The sequence below is a fragment of the Zerene cesonia genome, chromosome 10, assembly GCF_012273895.1.
Source record: "Zerene cesonia ecotype Mississippi chromosome 10, Zerene_cesonia_1.1, whole genome shotgun sequence".
Classification (NCBI taxonomy): Eukaryota; Metazoa; Arthropoda; class Insecta; order Lepidoptera; family Pieridae; genus Zerene; species Zerene cesonia.
Window position 1 is genome coordinate 4,565,429 of NC_052111.1, and position 19,772 is coordinate 4,585,200.

Consider the following 19,772-nt stretch of genomic DNA (forward strand, 5'->3'; position numbering starts at 1 on the left):
CAGATTCGAAATTCAAATGTAATATTTTTTTATAATTAAGTGTAACAGTATTTATGGCCAGACTAAGTATACATAACATACATTTTCAAATTGATACCATTATAAAAGAACCTAAAAAGATTCATTAAGGTAATTACCATCAGGTGCATGACAGATGGATGCGCGCTGTTAGTAACATAATAAAATTACAGATATTTGACTAGCTATTTTATAGTAATTCAAAAATTTTCTACATAATTTATATAAACCACTTTATTTGCAATATAAACTGGTTTATATATAATAATAACTCTCCTGTCTGTGTTGAAAAACAGTCCACACAATGTATCACATCACATTTTAATGAAGGAAGCATTAAGTATTATACTCCTGATAGAACATTAGAAATTACATTAAAAGTAATGTTTTAGTACTACTTATTTCACCCCAGAAAACGTGAAAGGTTCCACAAAAGCTGTTTCCTATGTTCGCGGTGAAAATTGGCCACTTATATAACATTTCACGTCAATTTACAAAATGCAAAGAGTGGAGATAGCAATTTTATTTAACGTCTTATCTCACCTTCTTCGGATTGAATTTTACATGAATTAGACATAAGTTTGGTTTAAATATAAATTCAAGAAAACTCATATGATATAAGTATCATTCCTTGAGCATGAACTTGTAAGTTTCTTTTGAGATAAAAGTTGATCTATGTAATAGTTCAAATTAGTTTTAGTGAGTTTGTTTGAGTTGTAGTTTTAAATCCAAATTCATTTTAAAATATAATAATAAATAGAATAAGGAACTATATTTTATATGGTGTCTACTCCACCACTGACATATTAATTTGATAAAATGTTAACAACCAGCCTAAACATATCGGACGCCAAACTTTCACTGGTGATTCGATTTTAAGTTACGGATAGACAGGGTTAAATACTATATTGTAATTATTATAGGAACCGATTTTGATCCCATCGTGGGACAACTCATCATAAGAAAATCTACTAATCAAGTCGAAGTCGTACTAAATTTAAAAAATAATTTATTATCTATCTAATAGTGTTCAAAATGCAAATCTGATATATAAAATTCTCGTGTCATGGTTTCGTTGCCATACTCCTCCGAAACGGCTTGACCGATTTTGATGAAATTTTTTGTGCATATTGGGTATCTATGAGAATCGGCCAACATCTATTTTTCATACCCCTAAATGATAAGAGTAAGGCAAACAGCGTTTGCCGGGTGTAGCTAGTGTAAAATAAATAACATCTATTAAATTAATTCGAATTTAACGCGTGCGATGCCGCGGACAAAAGCTAGTTATTAATATATAAGTCACTCGCTTACATACTCATATACACACAATTTGTAATTGCGAATTATCAATTTCATTTTCTTTTTTAAATCATCGTTTTTGTCACCTTTAATTAAGTAACTATTTGGGTTCCCTTATATTCATGTATTTTTAGCAGTACGATATCTTTTATAAATAAAATTAAAAGAAACAAAGAACACTGGTTATGAAAACATTGACACAAAAATAGTATAGAAGTATTATTTCCCATGTAAAGATGTTTATTTACCGGTATCGTTACCATAACTGTTAAAATAAACAACTGCATCTTGGGAAGCATTGTTTGTAATATTGGCTTTTTCGAAGATATTTGTAAATAAACAATGGAATCGAACATCTTGTGTATCATGTGACGACAGATATAAGAGTACCGTGTGATAATTTAAAGAACAAACGGGTTAAATTGTGATTATTATTAGTATAATGATATTCAACTATATATGGCGTCGGAAAAGAGTATTCGGATATCTGCTTTTATTATTGAAAAAGTATAACATACAGTTATGTTTACAAAGAGTTTGGTATTCCCTGTCATGAAGAAATAGTTTTCCTTCAGTTTTTATATTTTTTTAAAACAGTTTGACTATATCAATCATAACTCAATGTAAGAATTACGTAATAATAGAATAAATTGATTATAAATAGACAAATACGAAAACAACGAATAAATAACTACATTACCTTTAAATTGATAAAATTCACATCACTTTTGAATTTATTCGTAAAAGCACAGAACAAATAGTTGTAGGAGCCAATTTATTTTTATATATTATAATTCAACATCACTGGCAAAACGGTTGGTGGTAATTAAATTCGAAATGAGAGGTGAAGTGAGGGAGGTGTTAAAAATATTTAATCTAGAATTATCAGATTGTCATTGCCTTAAATATATACCTAAACATTTGTTTTACTTGTGAAATGCGCATATTACACACAGGTGTAGGACATGGCAGCTCTTTAAAAGAAATAATACCAACCCAGTATGTAAAAAACTAATTTAACGATAATTTCTTTAAAAGCATCTAAAATCTGTTTAAGAGGTCGTATCGCCACGGGGCTACTAAATAAACGGCGCCGTGAACATTACTTAGAAAAAAAGGAAAACCACATTGAGTTTATTTGTTTCGAAAAGGCGGGACGTTGTGGCATCTGATAACACCCGATTTGCGACCTCTCCATTAACAAATTACGTCTTTGAGTTAATCTCGTAAGTATATAATGGTCTTTATGCTTATCACATTATGCCTTGATAGGGCACAATGGAGGTATAACAGGGTTAGCATTAATAATCCCTTTTAAATAAAAAGGGATCAACACTAATTTTATATGTATAATATTTCATTACTTTAATTAAGTAAATAATATTAAATAAATATTTAAATTCGTTGTATTTTTTTCTGTAGGCGAACAATTTATGCATACATTGATTTGGTGAATTTCAATCTAACAAATACTAAAATTCTGTGGATAAGAATTTAATGTTCCCATATTTTAATGATGTTATATGATTGAAAAATTACGAGGGAACATTGAATGAAAGCTCATATCCATAATAATAGATTATCATATATTTCATCTATTATTGTAATTTTAAGCATAATACATAATAGTATATTAAAATTTGGGCACAAGAAGTTTAGTTGTAAGTGACTATTATTTTATCAGAATAACAATTTAATTATAATAAATAATGAGTATTGTTTGCTTTTGCGGACAGTGACATCTCTGAAAAACAGGCGGTATTAGGACGAGAAACGGTTCCCTATTCTCGGTGAAAAAGGTTCAAGCATGCAGTTCTGAAGTAGGCTGTATATTTTTGTATGAGTGAAAACTGTCTCAGAATTTTTTAAACGCGTGCGTATTATTTTGTAAATTAAAAATAAAATGTGAATATAAACATCCAATTCTACTATCCTACTTCCCACTATCCTACTAATCCTATTATCCTATTATTATAATTATATCCTACTCCTACTATAATATTATAAATGCGAAAGTTTGTAAGGATGTGTGTGTGTTTGTTGCTCTTTCACGCAATAACTACTGAACCGATTGCAATGAAATTTGGTACGTAGATAGCTGGACAAGTGGAATAACATATAGGCAACTTTTTATCCCGATTTTCCTACGGGATACGGACTTACGCGAGTGAAACCGCGGGGCGCTGCTAGTACTTTCATATATATAAAGAGATTTAAAATTCTAGGATGATATTTGTTTCGGGCAAACAGAATTATAAATCAAACATAATTTTACCACACGGATGAATATTTTAATATTCGTTTTTTTTTTCGGTGATATTTACACTAGTTTATTTTATGTATAATGTTTGTGTCGAATTCACTATTGAGTTTAGATTTCCATTATTTTTAGTTTACTAGTTATGTATATGAAATCGATTTATGGATTGTAATGAACAATTCTCTTTCCAATAGTCAATTTTACTAGGCACTATGCTGTTAAAGTAAAAAATAAGCAGCTTTGGATATCTCATCTCATCCCGCTGTATTAATATAATAAATCACGACCCACAAATTCCCATAATTTACCAACAATCGATGGTTTCATTTACATACTAACACGGTGTAATTTGAATATGTTAAGTAAAAACATTAGTTTTTATTGAATTTAATGTCAATGTTATGTCTACAAATAAAATATATTAAAATTATTATTGTCGGGTAGTTATTCGTTGCCCTTCCCTGTAGATTTTTAAATACTTTTAGCGAACGTTTGCTACTATTGAATCGCGTCTTACTTATAATAATAAAATTAGCTAAATTATCGAGAAATCGAAATATATCAATATAATGTCATTATATACTATGATAATGCAACATGAACCTGTTTTACCAATCATTAACAAGCGATTCTGATGTACTATATACTGTATATTACTTAGGAGTATTATTTTTATTAAGCGTGTATAAATTTGTAAATAATGTGGTTGTTAATCTTGTCTGATGGAAGCTATATTCGACACAGAGGTTTCATGGAATTCGTTTTGAGCTATAAAAACGAAAAGGCGCGAATTTTACTTATGTAAAAGTAAAAATATCAAACACAACTCAAAGCTTTAAAAGTTGTTACAATTATTTTAAGTTATATTATGTTATCTTAAGTTATGTTTACTAAGTGCAATGACCTATGGTTATGGTAAAATAACTGGCCGACACGAATTAATATGTGAAAAAAAATTCGATGATTATCATTTCAGTAAAAAACTTCATGTTCTTACTAATACTACGCTGAAATAAGAATTATATTTTCATTTTTTTCAACATTAATATTTAAATAATCCAAAGCCTACGAAGCTATTGATTCTATTTATAGAATTTATAGAATAAATTCATTTTAATGAAAGAACGATTTAATCGAACGAAGTTATCGTTGCTGTAAAATCAAGCATGTCTGTTAGAGGTAGCTTTAAAAATAATAATTAAATTATATCACTTTCAGGGCGTAAACTCTCTTGGTGATAACGTATAAAATGTTAGTTTTACGTTTAAAGCGGCTTGTTGCTATTCAGGTAGGATATAAATTACAACTTTTTTCTGAACGTGTGTTTATTTATCCGCCTCCTTGTTTACGCATCCCGTGAGAATCATATTATTTGAACGGACAAAGGGCCAATTTACATTGGAGGAACGCGTGTGCCTTTTTGTACAATCTCACCACAATAAAAACATCGTTACATTTTTTTTTATACAATTTCAAATGCTTTAAAATGTAACTTTTCCTATTTGTGCTCTAAATGTATATTATCAATTAATTTAGAGGTGTTTAATTTAATAAGGAAACGCGTGTTTCCACGCATTAAAATATTACGCTATAACCTGTAGCATCACTTGCGTGGTACCCAGGTAAAAAGGTACGATATGATACGATAATTTGTTTTTGTGTGAAAGAGTAACAATAATCTATACATCTATCCATACTTACAAACGCTTTTTTGTTACTCAATAACCAGTCATCAAATGATTTTTAAATATGGGAAGTACCTACACAAAAAAATAACGGAATTCATTACCCTCTTTAGACAAGCGGACGTGGGATTCTCATACCCTTTTCCTTTCGGTTGTTAGAGAAACTCGTGCCAAATCCTTTGCTCGTGTGCAATATTAATACTTGTAAATTATACTAGCGTTGTTTAAGTGCCAGGTTTTCTGCCGGCTTTTTGTGGCCGGAACGAAAGATTTATCCAAGTTTTGAAGTACCGACCTCTCGTTTATTTTAATATCATCGTGAATTTTTAAAGGTACGACCCGAAGGTAAGGTAAACTGTGATAAGTTACTTAAATCCTCTGACAATATACATAATTTATAGGGCTAGAACGTACGCAAAGAAAGATAAATTTAACAATGGCAAGCAAGCTTTACATAATTTTTTATTTGAATAATAGCGATTGCAAATTAAAACCAAAGATACTACTGGTTATTTGCTAGTACCAATAAATATAGAACTTCGAGAGTAAAACCTGCCAACGCATCTATTGATTTCCTTACCGCCAACGCTTTGAAGTGGTAAATCAAAACGAAACTACAGTAATCAAGTAACACATAATAAATCACACCGAAATCAAAATTAAATTTGTTTAAATGTTAGTAAAGTTACGTCTGTCAGATTCGCTGGACGCAAGCGCAGCAGTGCCGGAAACCGGAAGTTGTGGTAGCCACACAATCTGGAGGCACTGGGAGCACTGAATCAAGTGCAGCCTGGCTTTTGTTTTATGTATGAGTGTGAAAGATAAATGGCCGCGTTTTCATTTGATACTAACCTTTGGCGGCAGTTGCGGTTGCCAGAGCTAAGTAATCCTTAATGCGTGAGTGTATTGTTATGCTCTCTTTTGAGCTTTTATTTAAATAATTCGTATATTTAAATTTCGTTTTGTAAATTTATACGTTTTTGATAAACGACTGCCGAAAAAGTCAATTGATGAACGAAGTATACTTTAATTGCCTAAATATTGTATATTAAAATCTACGATACTAAATCAAGAAATATAAAGGAGTGATCAGACATGGTATTGAAATGATGCAGTTAGAACTATTTTGCCTATCGCAAAAAATACTCTCTCATTTCATAAAATCATATTTCAATACATATGTAAATTTAATCAGTACTCTACATCCACATATATACATAAAAATTTGATTTAAATTATTAGAATTAAATTAAATATAATACAGTTAGCACATCAATTCCATTTTAAAAATTTTATTATTTATTAAAAATTTTATTATTTTATAGTACCTCTATTACTATGACTATTTTCGGTATTTATAAAAAACTGGAGGAGGAAGGGAGGTTAGAGCATGTCTCATCACTAACCTACTTTGAAATATAAATACAATATATCTACAGATGGAATAGGAATTGCTAAATGCTCACATTGCTATGAATTATTACATATAAAATGTTCAGAACGACTAGGATGAAATATTTTTGGTTCAGAAGGTCGTAGCGGACGCATATTAGCTCATAACATCGTAGTTACACCATCTGCAGTTCACGTACTGGCATACTGCAATGGATATGTTATAACAACATAATTCTTATTTCTTTGTATTGTCTTCATTCTATTATTTAACTTGGAATATTCGAGATATTTAGAAGAGAATGTATTTTTCTGAATCATTACACAAATTATCAACCTGAACCAACATTTGTAATAAAGAACGAATGTTAACGTCAAACGAATGTTAAATTAATAGCAATTGGAAGCAGATAATTTTACTATTATGAAGGAAAAAGAAACAAAAAGTATAAAGACCTTAATAGCAGCTAGTATAGACACACTTATCTCTCATAGTTTATTTTCATGTAATGAATTTATTTGTGACTTATATAACGGTGCAAAAACTATGTGGAAAATACTAATTTATAAAATACTAATTTATAACATCTATAACACACTCACAACATTGTACTGAATATAAAATAAACTTTCAAAAATGTAATGTTTTACTGTTTTTATAAGAGAATTATCATTATGTATTAATAAATAAAAATTGTATTATTATAAAGGAGAGGTAATTTCAAAAGCATCTATACTAAATTCATATCAAACCTTCTTGAAACAAACTCTCGTATTGTATGAAAATATTCGTATATTCCCAAAATATATATGTATACTCAGAGATACACATGCGGAGCGCTAGTCTTGTGGGACACATGTCGAAACTTCCACTTGAAAACTCCATCCAACGAAGAGAAAAGCCTTGTTCCATGTAACCTGCTCGTTCCGTCTGTGCTATATATCCAGTTGCTCCGAATGGGTTATACAACCACTGATAATATTGTCTTTTTATCCATTAATTAAGTGTTATTTATAACGAACACATTGTTATTTATAGAGAATTTGAACAAGAGAAATATGGAGAAAATTTTGCGTGGTCGTAACAGTTAAGCTTCCATCTACTATTTTAAGTGGAAAATAAATTAATGTCAAACAATTTCAATTGTGTTTACAATTTAAAAATAAGGTTTTATAAATATATCTATGTATGCCAAATTTCAAAAGCAAAGAATTGTGACGAATGTCATAAAATAGTGTCACGAGTTAACGTAAGGCGTTATTTTATACGAATATAATGCTGAGACTTAACAAAATTACAGCATTAATGCCTCGTTTGTGTGCAATGCAATCCACGTTATTAAAACGTAGATTGCATTCTTCTATCAGATTGTGTGAGGAAAGTGACCAAGGTGACGTTCAAATAGGTAATCCATTTTGTTTAGAACCTATTGAGTACGAGAGTCGTACCTTTCGGAAACATGACAACGTACGTCGTCAGAGGCTTTATGAATTTGGATTGTATGTGGCGGCTTGCATGCCAAAATTTGTTCAGAAAATCCAGATGCAACACACCGATGAATTGGAGATTCTATGCGCTCCAGAAGGTTTCCACCCAGTCCTGTCTTTCTTAAGACTTCATCAACATGCATGTTTTGAAACCTGCTCTGCTGCTACAGCCGTAGATGTGCCCAGCCGAGAATTCAGATTCGAAGTCATTTATTGCATTCTGAGCTTACGGTTTGGAGAAAGAGTCAGGGTGAAGTCTTACACTGATGAACTCACCCCTGTAGAGTCTGCGTATGACCTTTGGACTGGCGTCAACTGGTTCGAAAGGGAAATTTACGACATGTTTGGTATAATTTTCCGTAATCACCCAGATCTAAGAAGAATTCTGACCGATTATGGTTTCCAAGGCCACCCACTACGAAAAGACTTTCCTATCACGGGTTATATAGAAGTACGATACGATGACGAATTGAAAAAACTTGTATATGAGCCAGTAGAGTATGCGCAAGAGATGCGCCAATATCAATTGGAATCGCCTTGGAATTACATGAAGAATTTTCACGAAGGGTACAATAACCCAAAACCAATTAAGAAGTGATCATAATATTGGCAGAAGATCTGTTGTTATTAGTTAAATATCATTTTTGCATATAATTTTGTTTTATTATATTATGAATATCTTCATATTTGTGTTTTTTTTTAAGGTAGCTGTAACTGTGTAACTGGTAGTTAAATTATATTGTCCAATCAGATACAAGACACCCCTGATAATATTTTAAATACGAAACTAATTCTGTCTGGCTATCTGTCTCTTCATCACGCTTAAGTCACTAAACTGATTTTGATGAAGCTCGGTACAAAGATAGTTTGACCTGAGAAAGAAAAAAGAATAGGTTTTATCCTGAAATTCCCATAGAGACGGTAACCATGCGGGTTTTTCGTTAACTAAGCGGGTGGTGCGAGCATAAAGCTAGTATTATACAATAATTTTCAACTTGTTTCATTACTTTTATCTAGTAAAAATAAAAATCATTGGACTTATCCACTTTATGTTAATAATATTAAGCAAAGACAGTAATAAAACCATAAACGGATGATTTTCTGTAACATTAAATTTATTGTCACATATACAGGCATTAGGTATTTAGGTACACACTACATTATAATTTTTTTTATGCATTGTAAAGATTAAAGTTTTTCATATCGATCAACAACAATTACGCAGCAGCTGTGTCTCTAATTAGTAAAAGTATATTATTAACACAATGTAATATTATAACACACTATTTTACCATGCATTCATTCGAACCTCAAATTTCAACCCACATTCAACCAGATGACGGTCCTTTTAAACGCCTCTCAATTAATAACTTGCCAAATTAGCTGCGAAGAGACTAATTATTCTATCTCCATTTACCGTTATTACCTCTAATGGATAAAATATTATATATTATGGTTACTTTATGAATTCTGCGCTTCTAAGCTAGGTAGATAGAAAATTAATTAAATGAAATGACTGGCATCAATATTAAATCCATTAGTAAATTAAAAATCGGCGCAATGTTTATTATTGGGTGATAAGCAAAATTAAAAGTGTCGGTATATACTCGTATTTACATAATCTATATTAAGTTTCTTCCGTGGCAATAACCGTTACGTAATATATATATTATGAAGTATATAAAACGTGCCACAGCAAGATTCCCTCACAAAACATATATCTCAATACAAGCGTCCATACAAATTGACAAAAATCACTTTTAAATATTTTTATTTTACAATAATTGTGTCCTTATCAGCCTGTATCAAAAACTCAGATGCGGAATTACGATAGAGTACGCGTTGAATGGGCCAACGGCTGCAGTGTGTGGTACGACCTCATAGCTGATAGCACGCTCCTTGGGGACTGCCCAAACTTATCACGTGAAACTTAATACGCGAGTACCCAAGTGTTTTACGATGCTTATGACATAAACATCCCTTAACTCGAACTATATGACGTTCCACGCTACTTTTTCAGTTAGTTCCCGTGTTATATTGGTGAGTTATGTATATGTGCTCATTGCTCAAGCTTATTGAAGGCTTTTATGTGTTAAATTATAAGTCTCATTTATTTTTAATGCGTTGAACTTTTTGCGCCATTACACTTGTTAGGATTTTCTTGCTTTTCTTTTTTAAGACTATTGATTTATTAAATTCTCAGATGCTATAAATACAATATCTTTACGCATATTAAAAATAGAAACATATTTGTACAACATAATAATATTGTTAATATTTTACAAAACTGAAAAATTGTATCCAATTATGAGTGACGTATAAACGATCATGTTAATAAATTTTAAGAAATATCCATATTATATTTAATTAGTGTGGAATGTTTCAATTGAAATATAAAAAAAAATAGTGTTTAATTAACTGTTACGTGTATCGGGATTCTTAATAACTTCAATGCATATGTAAAAAGTTTTTACCTTTACACATACACAACTTTACTATAAAAATATATTTTATGAGAATTTAGTTTCAAGATATCTTTTCATCTATCTTTGTATGTCGAATACCTATGTCAGTCGATATAGACAAATTAATGAATTTAATATTTCTTAAATTTAATTGATTACTTCTTAATACTGTAAACCGAAATACAGGATCCTAGTTTTAGTAATATTAGTTGTACCTACATCAAATATTTGTAACCAACAATAAGTTTATATTATAGAATATAAATCATTATCGTTTCATTGCCATTACCATATTATTTGAAAATATAGGCATATGTCTAATTATTTTTTGTTTTACTTGCCTACTGACGCTACTCATATGCTATGTATTTTATTTACGTATTAAAAATTATGTCAATATGTTATTATTCAGTTATATTGAAAAGCATAATTTATATTTCTAAACATTTTTTTCTTGGCAATAGATATTAATTAACAATTTATATTTCGCCGTATACCATTGTGGTGCTTATATGAAAAATATACTGGCATAACCACTTTACGTTGATACTGTTTTATATATCGTAGGGAAAATAACGAAGGTAAAGTGGTAACTAATATATTATACCAATCTGAAAACCTCGAATCTTCATTTAAGGAATATTTATGCATTCACATCTAAAAATTTGATATCAGTACGTTTTCATTTCGATCAGTGCATATTTCTATAAAATATAACAAACAATTGTCTGTATTTAGCAATTAAATTTAATTCAATAAACAAATTAATTAAAAATAAATTAGTAAACTAAATCAAAAGTCAAATATTTGTTTCCGGTTAAAAGGAATTTAGCGGGTTCGGTGCTAATTATATGAAGCGGTGTCGGTAGCTTTACTTCAAGCTGAGAAGTGTCTAAACAATTAGAGCATCCGACTTAAGAGTATTGTTCTCTTACATTTTACAATTAGTAATCGTGCTCAAAGGCTAGTGTTAAGCACAATTAGAGAATATCAATATAATCTAGGCTATTTACGTTTTATAAGTAAACGTTAAATAATAAGAAAATGTTAGAGGTCAATTTGTGATAATTGTCGCGTATAGATAATTTGAATTATTTGTATTATATATACCGCACACAAAGTAAGTTTCTGTACGCAGATTCAGCAGTAACATACAGTTTAAAATTACATATTATGCTCATAAGAATGTTTCTAAAAATTGTTAACAGAATTGAACTTAAAAATTAAGAGTTGTACTTTTTGAGCAGTGTTAAATGAAGGATTTAAGTATATAATGAATACTATGAATTAAAATTTGTAAATGTTCGAATGCATAATTTTATAATGTCACACCACGTACATTATTTACATATTTATGTATAATATATGAATATTTAAGTAGATGCAGCTAGTTATATGCATGTGCCACATGTGTGAGTAAATCAACATTAATTATAATTGAAATTTAATTGCCTAAGGATGATCATCGTCATTGTGAATAGCTTTGGTGGTTACTAAATAGTTGTAAAGCTGCGTTTTGATAAACAATGTAGGGAATATTAATTAATAAGAATAAATGAGATATAACTAAAAAAATATGACAGCGTATACGAGTATAATATCAAGAACTTATTATTAATCTCTTTAAACTATTACAAATGAATGTAATATTTAATTGCACCTTATTTCACGTATTTATTTTCATTTGTGGTTAAATTAATATCGAATTAATAAACTTACATATTTATTTTAACAATAGATATATTATAGCGATTATAGTGAATTTAAAACTTATTTATTGAGTTTTGTATTCGCAAAGTATGAGTTATAATGTGTTGTTTGTAATATATAAACATGAAAATATATACACCTACCATATTATGTACTATACAATTGAATTAACGAATATTGAACCTACTCATTGACTTGCTTTTTAAATAGTGAGTTTATTTCAATATTATATAAACTGACAACAAATAATATTTAACAGTAAATACATGCATAACTGCTATTAGAAAAAAGAGAAATTCAATTTTTACTCTTTTTAGTACGAATGTATTGCTTAGTTGATTACAAGTACAAGTTACAAGTATGCGAAACAATCGTATCAATGAAATAATTAATACAAACATTATGTACTCTAATTATAAAACAAAGTTAATTAAAACAGGAAATAATACTATTTAATTTATAAAATTCTTTCTTTTATTCGTATTATTTTTCCTTTTGATACAACTTACTTTATCTTCAATTTTGTATCGTAATTGAGTTCGTACTTACTGATTACGTTCGTCACCAGAAATAAATATAGAGTAGCTGCTATTTACCAGAATCAATAACTGTAAGAAACATCGAGAGTTTCAGTGCAACCGCGTACCTTCTAACTATACCAAGACATTTTGCATGTCCTTAGTACCTATCTCCGAGTTATTACACATTCACCGGAGCTTTTTCAATAGAGCCGAGTGAGGCGAGGGCGAGACCGTTACCAATTCCAATATGTTCACCAAACGTCATATCGATAGGGTTGCGGCGCGAATTTTTCTCAAGCATTATCGCACCGTTTCGGAAAAGTAGTTACCGGTGCGCGATCGCATCCTCCTTTAGCGCATATTCAATCGAGCTTCAGTTATGACCAAATACGTACGTACTCAATATACATGCTTTCTGGGTATATTGAATCATTATTGACTGATGAAATCGCAAATCGCGCCCACGTATCGCTTTTCTGGGAACATTTCTACATGTAAACGTATCGTGATTGCTGTTTGGGCAAATATTAGCATTTCAATGTGTATTTATGTGTTTATAATGACACCTGTTTGGTATGATGAATGGCTTGTCCGTTTCCATTTGTAGTGAATTATGCTGAAGAGGTGCCGGCGATTTCCAGAAAGTAAAGTAAATAAGAAATAAAAAAGATCGAACGAAAGACAGTTCAACTTATTATTTGGCCAATTTGAGAACCACTTTCTGCGTGTTCATCTAATCTATTTATTAAGCTCAATTTTGTATACATTATAATCATAATTATTGGAATTGTTCGCAGTAATATATGGAGCAAACAGCCTTTTAGATGCGTTACAACATGAATAGCATTCAGTCGTCGATTTACATGATTGGTATATTAATGCTGGGACTCGATTCCAAATTAGCAGGTAATGTGTTATAGGTTGCTAATATTATATACGATTTGAATATTTATATTGTTGTGGACATAAGAAAATGTTACTTATGCTTTACTGTATCTTTGTGTTTGTTAATTTTGGGATTCAAATTAATTGTATAGCAAAAGAAATTTTTTTAGTCAAATAAAAGTGTGGTAGCTATACTAATCTTGCATTCAATTTTACACAAGCAGAAGCCACTATAATGTTGCTGACTGAAATACTTGAAATACATCTTTACCTAGTAAATCCGTGTACTGCCTGCAATATTATTATATGTTTATGTTACAGTTAAAACACGATTTTCGTAACAATGCGTTTAACTTAGTTAGAACTAGTAACTAAACGCCTTTGTTGTATCAACAATTAATTGATTAAAATAACCTGATTTACTAAAAAACTGACTGGAATATAATGACGAAATTTATCAGTATTCAACGATAATAACATTGGGTCGTAATCATGCCCATAAAAATATGTATTACGTTCATTAAAAGAGATCATATCATACGTTAGTAATATTTAAGTAATAAAAAATAATTTATTTGTATCTTTAAGGAGAGGCATTTCAGCCTGAATTTGCTGAACCCATTGGCAATTTGACAGTGCCAATAGGAAGAGATGCTACTTTTCGATGTCTTGTGCAAAACTTAGGCGGATATAGAGTAAGTTGATTTAAAATAAATTGTTAGAATTGTTGTTTTTATTTCTAACCGCTTGATCCCGGGGATGTCTCTCATCATTGTTCGTTTCCGTGGCATTACCGGGACGAAAACTTTTCTATATTCTGTCTCGGATTTCAATCTATCACTACACCAAATTGCATACAAATCGGTTCAGTGGTATAGGTAGGTTCGTGACAAAGAAACGGGCAGACAGACAGAGTAATTAGCATAATAATACTAGTAGGGATATAAAAAACACTGCATTGAAATTCTTCATTAAGATTCCATTTTAACCAATTTTTTAAACCATAATGAACAGCTGTTGTTTTACATTACTGTTAATTAAATTGATATAAGTAGTATTCATTCGCATAATATGTATAATGAAAAACAAAGTTACATTATCTTATTTCACAGGTAGGGTGGGTGAAAGCAGACACAAAGGCAATACAAGCCATACACGTCCATGTTATCACCAACAACCATAGAGTAGGAGTGTCCCATAATGGGCAGACCGTATGGAATTTGCACATTAGAAACGTCCAGGAGGACGACCGCGGTCAATACATGTGCCAGATCAATACCGACCCTATGAAAAGCCAGGTAAACATACAATTTATGCAAAACATTTGCGATTATGCGACGATCATGAAGACTTTTCAGCGAGTGGTCAACGGAACATACCTACGTCATATCGTGGGAGTAAAAAGATTATCATTTAATACAATTACTACAATAAAAGATATACAATATTTTCATTAGTATTCAATTAATGTTTTTTTTTATTTATATATTCACATGATGAAATAAACAAACTTTTAATAAATTAATTGGAAGTTAGTGCACTCCATTCTATTTTTTCAATAAATGGATCCTCTGACGTCTTGTCGCTTTGATCTTCAACAACTTTCGAACTTCTGCCATACCCTCTAATTCTCACTTGGCGATACAAAAATTCTCGAGTCATTATTTCAGGAACGAACATTTTTCTACTTCTAAATAGTACTCTATCTTGGGGACCCCAATGTTCTGTTGGGAACAATATTCCTAGAACATTAGAATTGTTGTAATACTTTTTTATTTCGAGGCACATGCCAACTATTACAATAACGGCATAAATGCTGATCAGTGCGTAAGTCAACAAAAAATCAGTACGTATAAATATGCTTTCAATAATATAGGTATTCGTATAGTCTTTTCTTGTAAATTTCCTTATTTTAATGAAGAGCATCAATGCAAGCAGTATTGGATTAACTAGCCATAGAAATTTCAAAAAACAGCTAGCTTTAACCCCTATCATAAAAATAATATCAATACTGTGTTTTTTATACCCGTATATCCAATATATTGAAACCGACAAAAATAAACTACTCGTGATCTGAATAATTTCAGTAGCATCTGCAAGGGATCCAGTGAGATCGGAGCAATAAAACGGACTAGAAAATATACACATAAATGCTATCAACATAACTAAACTCCAATTATAATAATCCCGAACCAATTCAATATGAGTATATAAAATTTCATATAAAAATAAAATTAAAATCCATAAATTGACAAAAAGACATAAGAATATAGATAAAAACCACAAAAACCCCCATATTGATAAATTATTAAAATAACTTAAAATTTCTGATACAGAAGCAAATGGAGAGAAAAATAGGCTTTCACCCATCTCCAGTACATTTTCTTCTTCGCCATGATAATACGACATAGTTTTGATTCCACTAAAAATTATAAGTCCAAGCACGAGTGTTATAAAAACGGAAAAAAGAGAAACAGTAACCGAAGTCATAGTAGCCGGACTGCGAAATGAAACATCACGAGACAAAAAACCAATAATTCCACATCCTGTTCCGCAAGAAAGAATACCCCGCGTGAACGTGTAAAAACAATGTTTGTAGTTGAATTCACTCCAGTTCATAGTTATTTTTGTCGCGTACCAAGTGCCGCTGGAGGACAATGCAACACAAAATAGAATGAACATCACAATACAAATATAAGTTGCCAAAAATTTAACCACGATTTTCATACACTTATCTATTTTCAACGAGAGTATGAAGTATGCAATCCCGAGTGTGCAACTCGCCATTATCAATTTCCAAACATGTATACAGTTTTTTTCTAACGTATTGTTATTACCAATCTCTCGATCGAAAAAACAACTGCTCGCAGTTTTCATGCCACAGTCGTCATCGAATAAGTTTTGTGCCTCCAGGCAATGTTGAAATATAGACACATTGATGCGTTTTACCATACACTTCATTCCACTAAATTCATCACATGAAAACCACGGTGGTGGGTCTAAAGCTGCGTAAAAAGAGTATTCTAAATACCATGTACTGAGGACCATCATATATATCATCTTCAGAATATCCAAATATATTATTCCATAACTGACACTTCGAAACAGAGGAAAGAAATTCCACATTGTAATCACGTTACAATTTGTGTATTGCGAAACACATATTTCCGAATAAACCAGTGGTATTCCAATTATAATAGCAGCAATCACATGAAAAATTGAATGAATGTAGTAACCATTGTGTGACATGTCAACAGGGGCAAACACTAAAGCCATTTCGTTCATCATCCACGCCCACAAAATGAATTTGTAAGTGCTATAACATTTCCACCGACTTTTAATTTCTGGACAATACTTAGCATTCATCTTAATGCTTCATATTTTTAATTTCTTTAAGGAATTTCAAACAGCCCGTTCGGGCTTAGCCAACTAGATAATTTTTTAAATTGTACAGTAAGAAGTACATTATCTACTTATTTTATGCAGTTCGTAATTGAATAATGTTGACAGTTAATAAACTGATAATAATTATCGCTGGATTCAATACAAACACCACTGAACGTATAATTGAAAATAAAGTAGCGATTACAGTGAGCGTATGGGGATAAAGTGAATTAAACTACAGGCAAGCGGCAAGCGACCGTCGCAGCGGGTAATGATTCGTGTATAGTTCTCCTAAATTATTGCACTGCGTTGTAATTTATACTCGGGTCTGATAACGGCATAAATTCTCGCTGCCGACAGTGCAGCTGCAGGCTTCGACGGCGACGTCGACGCGGCATGACGCCACTTGATGCAATGTGTTTCAAAAAGACTTCGAAATGGACTATACTAATTTATAGCCATTGTTTTGATGGGCTTGTTTACTCACCCTCAGGTTCAGATGTATCACCCTGTGGAGCTATCGTTAATTTGTACAGCAATACTTAGATATTGTTTAAATTAAAAAAAACTATAAAGGTTTTTAAAAAGAAAATTTATATTTAGTAATATTTAGTATTGAAAACAAGTGGTATCAACCAATAAACTAAACGCTTTTACTTTTAGATGGGTTACTTGGAAGTAGTAGTACCACCGGATTTTATAGCAGAGGAGACATCTGGAGACATAATGGTGCCTGAAGGTGGAACGGCTAAACTGTCTTGCAGGGCCCGCGGGCAACCTGCACCTCGCGTTATGTGGAGAAGGGAAGATGGTTCCGAAGTCGTTATTCGTTACACAAATGGCAGTAAAAGCAAAGGTAAGAAAACTTTATCGGCAGTTTTTTTTAAATTGTATCTACGTTCTAATTCCTTGGGGAGGCTTGAGCTATCACAAAAGTTATTATATAGGTAAATGATGTATAGTTTATTACTATGATTTTATTTTAGTACCTGTATATGAAGATGAAGTTCTCACACTCAATAAGATCTCACGGTCTGATATGGGGGCATATCTTTGCATCGCAAGTAATGGCGTGCCTCCATCTGTGAGCAAGCGAATAGTCGTGAAAGTTCATTGTAAGTATAAGAAAATACTTATATACGTATGAAAACATCTTGCGCTAATTTGTTAACTGTATTATGGTTAATTTATATACAAAACTGTATAATGCCAACTGAGATAATATAACCCTCCTTGACGTAATAAAACAATTGTAAAAATGTTTGTAAAGTATACACCTATATTTCTATATATATTTCTTAATCCCTTCCCAAAATGTCGGCAATCCATTTGTAGAGGCGTGATGTCTGCAATGGAACTCATGCCTCTCCAAATGTTCATGAGCGGTGGTAGCGCTTACCATCAGGCGTGCCACCAGCTCCATTGCCGACTGTGACATAAAAAAAAACCCACACCGAGTATTGTTGTTTTGTATTGTAATTTTATATCTTCGCTCTAACCCTAGCCTAACCCTTATAACAATTATTCGTTAATTACAACAGCTGATACAAATAGGTGAACAATTATGTTTTTAATATAAAGAAATTGTTGTACTAATATTTATAATTATGTTAATTTTATTTAATATTTTACCGTCGTTGGACATGTATTTCACAATAAACATCTGTGCTGACAACATGAAAACATATTTAATACTCTTATTGAAATTATTTTTACCGTAATTGGCCGTCGAAAATTCGTTATACTAATAATTGTTGTTTATCTCGCTACTTTCAGAGGTTTCATGTTATTAATGATTTTATATTTAAATCTGCTAGTAGTTCATTATAATTATTTTTCACTCCTTGGGCTGTTTGCGTGTTTGCTACTGAGGCAAAAAAATTAATGATGAGACTGTTTGTTTCGCCAGCGGCATGACGCTGTTAATATCATATTTGTGATTGATATATATTTTTAAGTAGAGCATATTTTTCTATATGTTTTATTTGCTTCTAAATGTATGAGGGATAAGAGATCTTCACCTACATGCAATTGTTGTTAATATCGATTACAACAACATATCAATGTTTTTAATTTTTACAATCTAAATTAATATCTTCTCATCAATTCACAGAAAAGATGATTATATTTTCAGGTTTCTTCACTTATTCTATGAAAATCGATAAATTATGATGATAAAATGTATAAGTGGTAATACAATACTCGAAGAAAGTATAATTCTACCTAACTAATGTATTTATTCTCATTTAGTTCACCCGGTTATCCAAGTGCCTAACCAACTGGTGGGAGCACCGCTCGGTACTGACGTCACGCTGGAGTGCTACGTGGAATCTTCTCCCAAGTCCATCAACTACTGGGTTAGAGAATCAAGTAAGCGTTATAGAAACTTTAGAAATTTAAAACTTTAGATCTTCTTAAATATTCATACGATTAACAATCTTCATACGCATTCTATTTTCTTATGTCATTATTACGATTATCTATTATTACCATTACTATTATAACATATACTATACCCATGACCTTTTTAGCAGTTAATTTAAATTAATAATTAAATTGGCAAATACATTATGCTAAACATTTTAAGAAAGCCCTTCTCGTGTCTAGAAGCTTTTAATTAATGTGAGCTTATTGTGCCTTTGGGAGAGCATCACTTGGTTGT

At 31.2% G+C, this 19,772-nt stretch overlaps 2 protein-coding genes across 2 annotated transcripts; both read left to right on the forward strand.

Moving 5' to 3' along the window:
* Positions 1-7,963: 7,963 nt before the first annotated feature.
* On the forward strand, positions 7,964-8,743 carry LOC119829364 (NADH dehydrogenase [ubiquinone] iron-sulfur protein 3, mitochondrial-like). The gene has a single exon (XM_038351834.1). It carries the CDS (start codon positions 7,964-7,966, stop codon positions 8,741-8,743), a length of 780 nt encoding a protein of 259 aa, XP_038207762.1.
* A 1,258-nt stretch (positions 8,744-10,001) lies between these two features.
* Positions 10,002-19,546, forward strand: LOC119829778 (lachesin-like). The gene is made up of 7 exons (XM_038352482.1): positions 10,002-10,185; positions 13,639-13,747; positions 14,315-14,421; positions 14,839-15,024; positions 17,774-17,966; positions 18,097-18,225; positions 19,361-19,546. Exons 2-7 carry the CDS (start codon positions 13,666-13,668, stop codon positions 19,516-19,518), a joined length of 855 nt encoding a protein of 284 aa, XP_038208410.1. The 5' UTR covers positions 10,002-10,185; positions 13,639-13,665; the 3' UTR covers positions 19,519-19,546.
* The last annotated feature ends 226 nt before the right edge of the window (positions 19,547-19,772 follow it).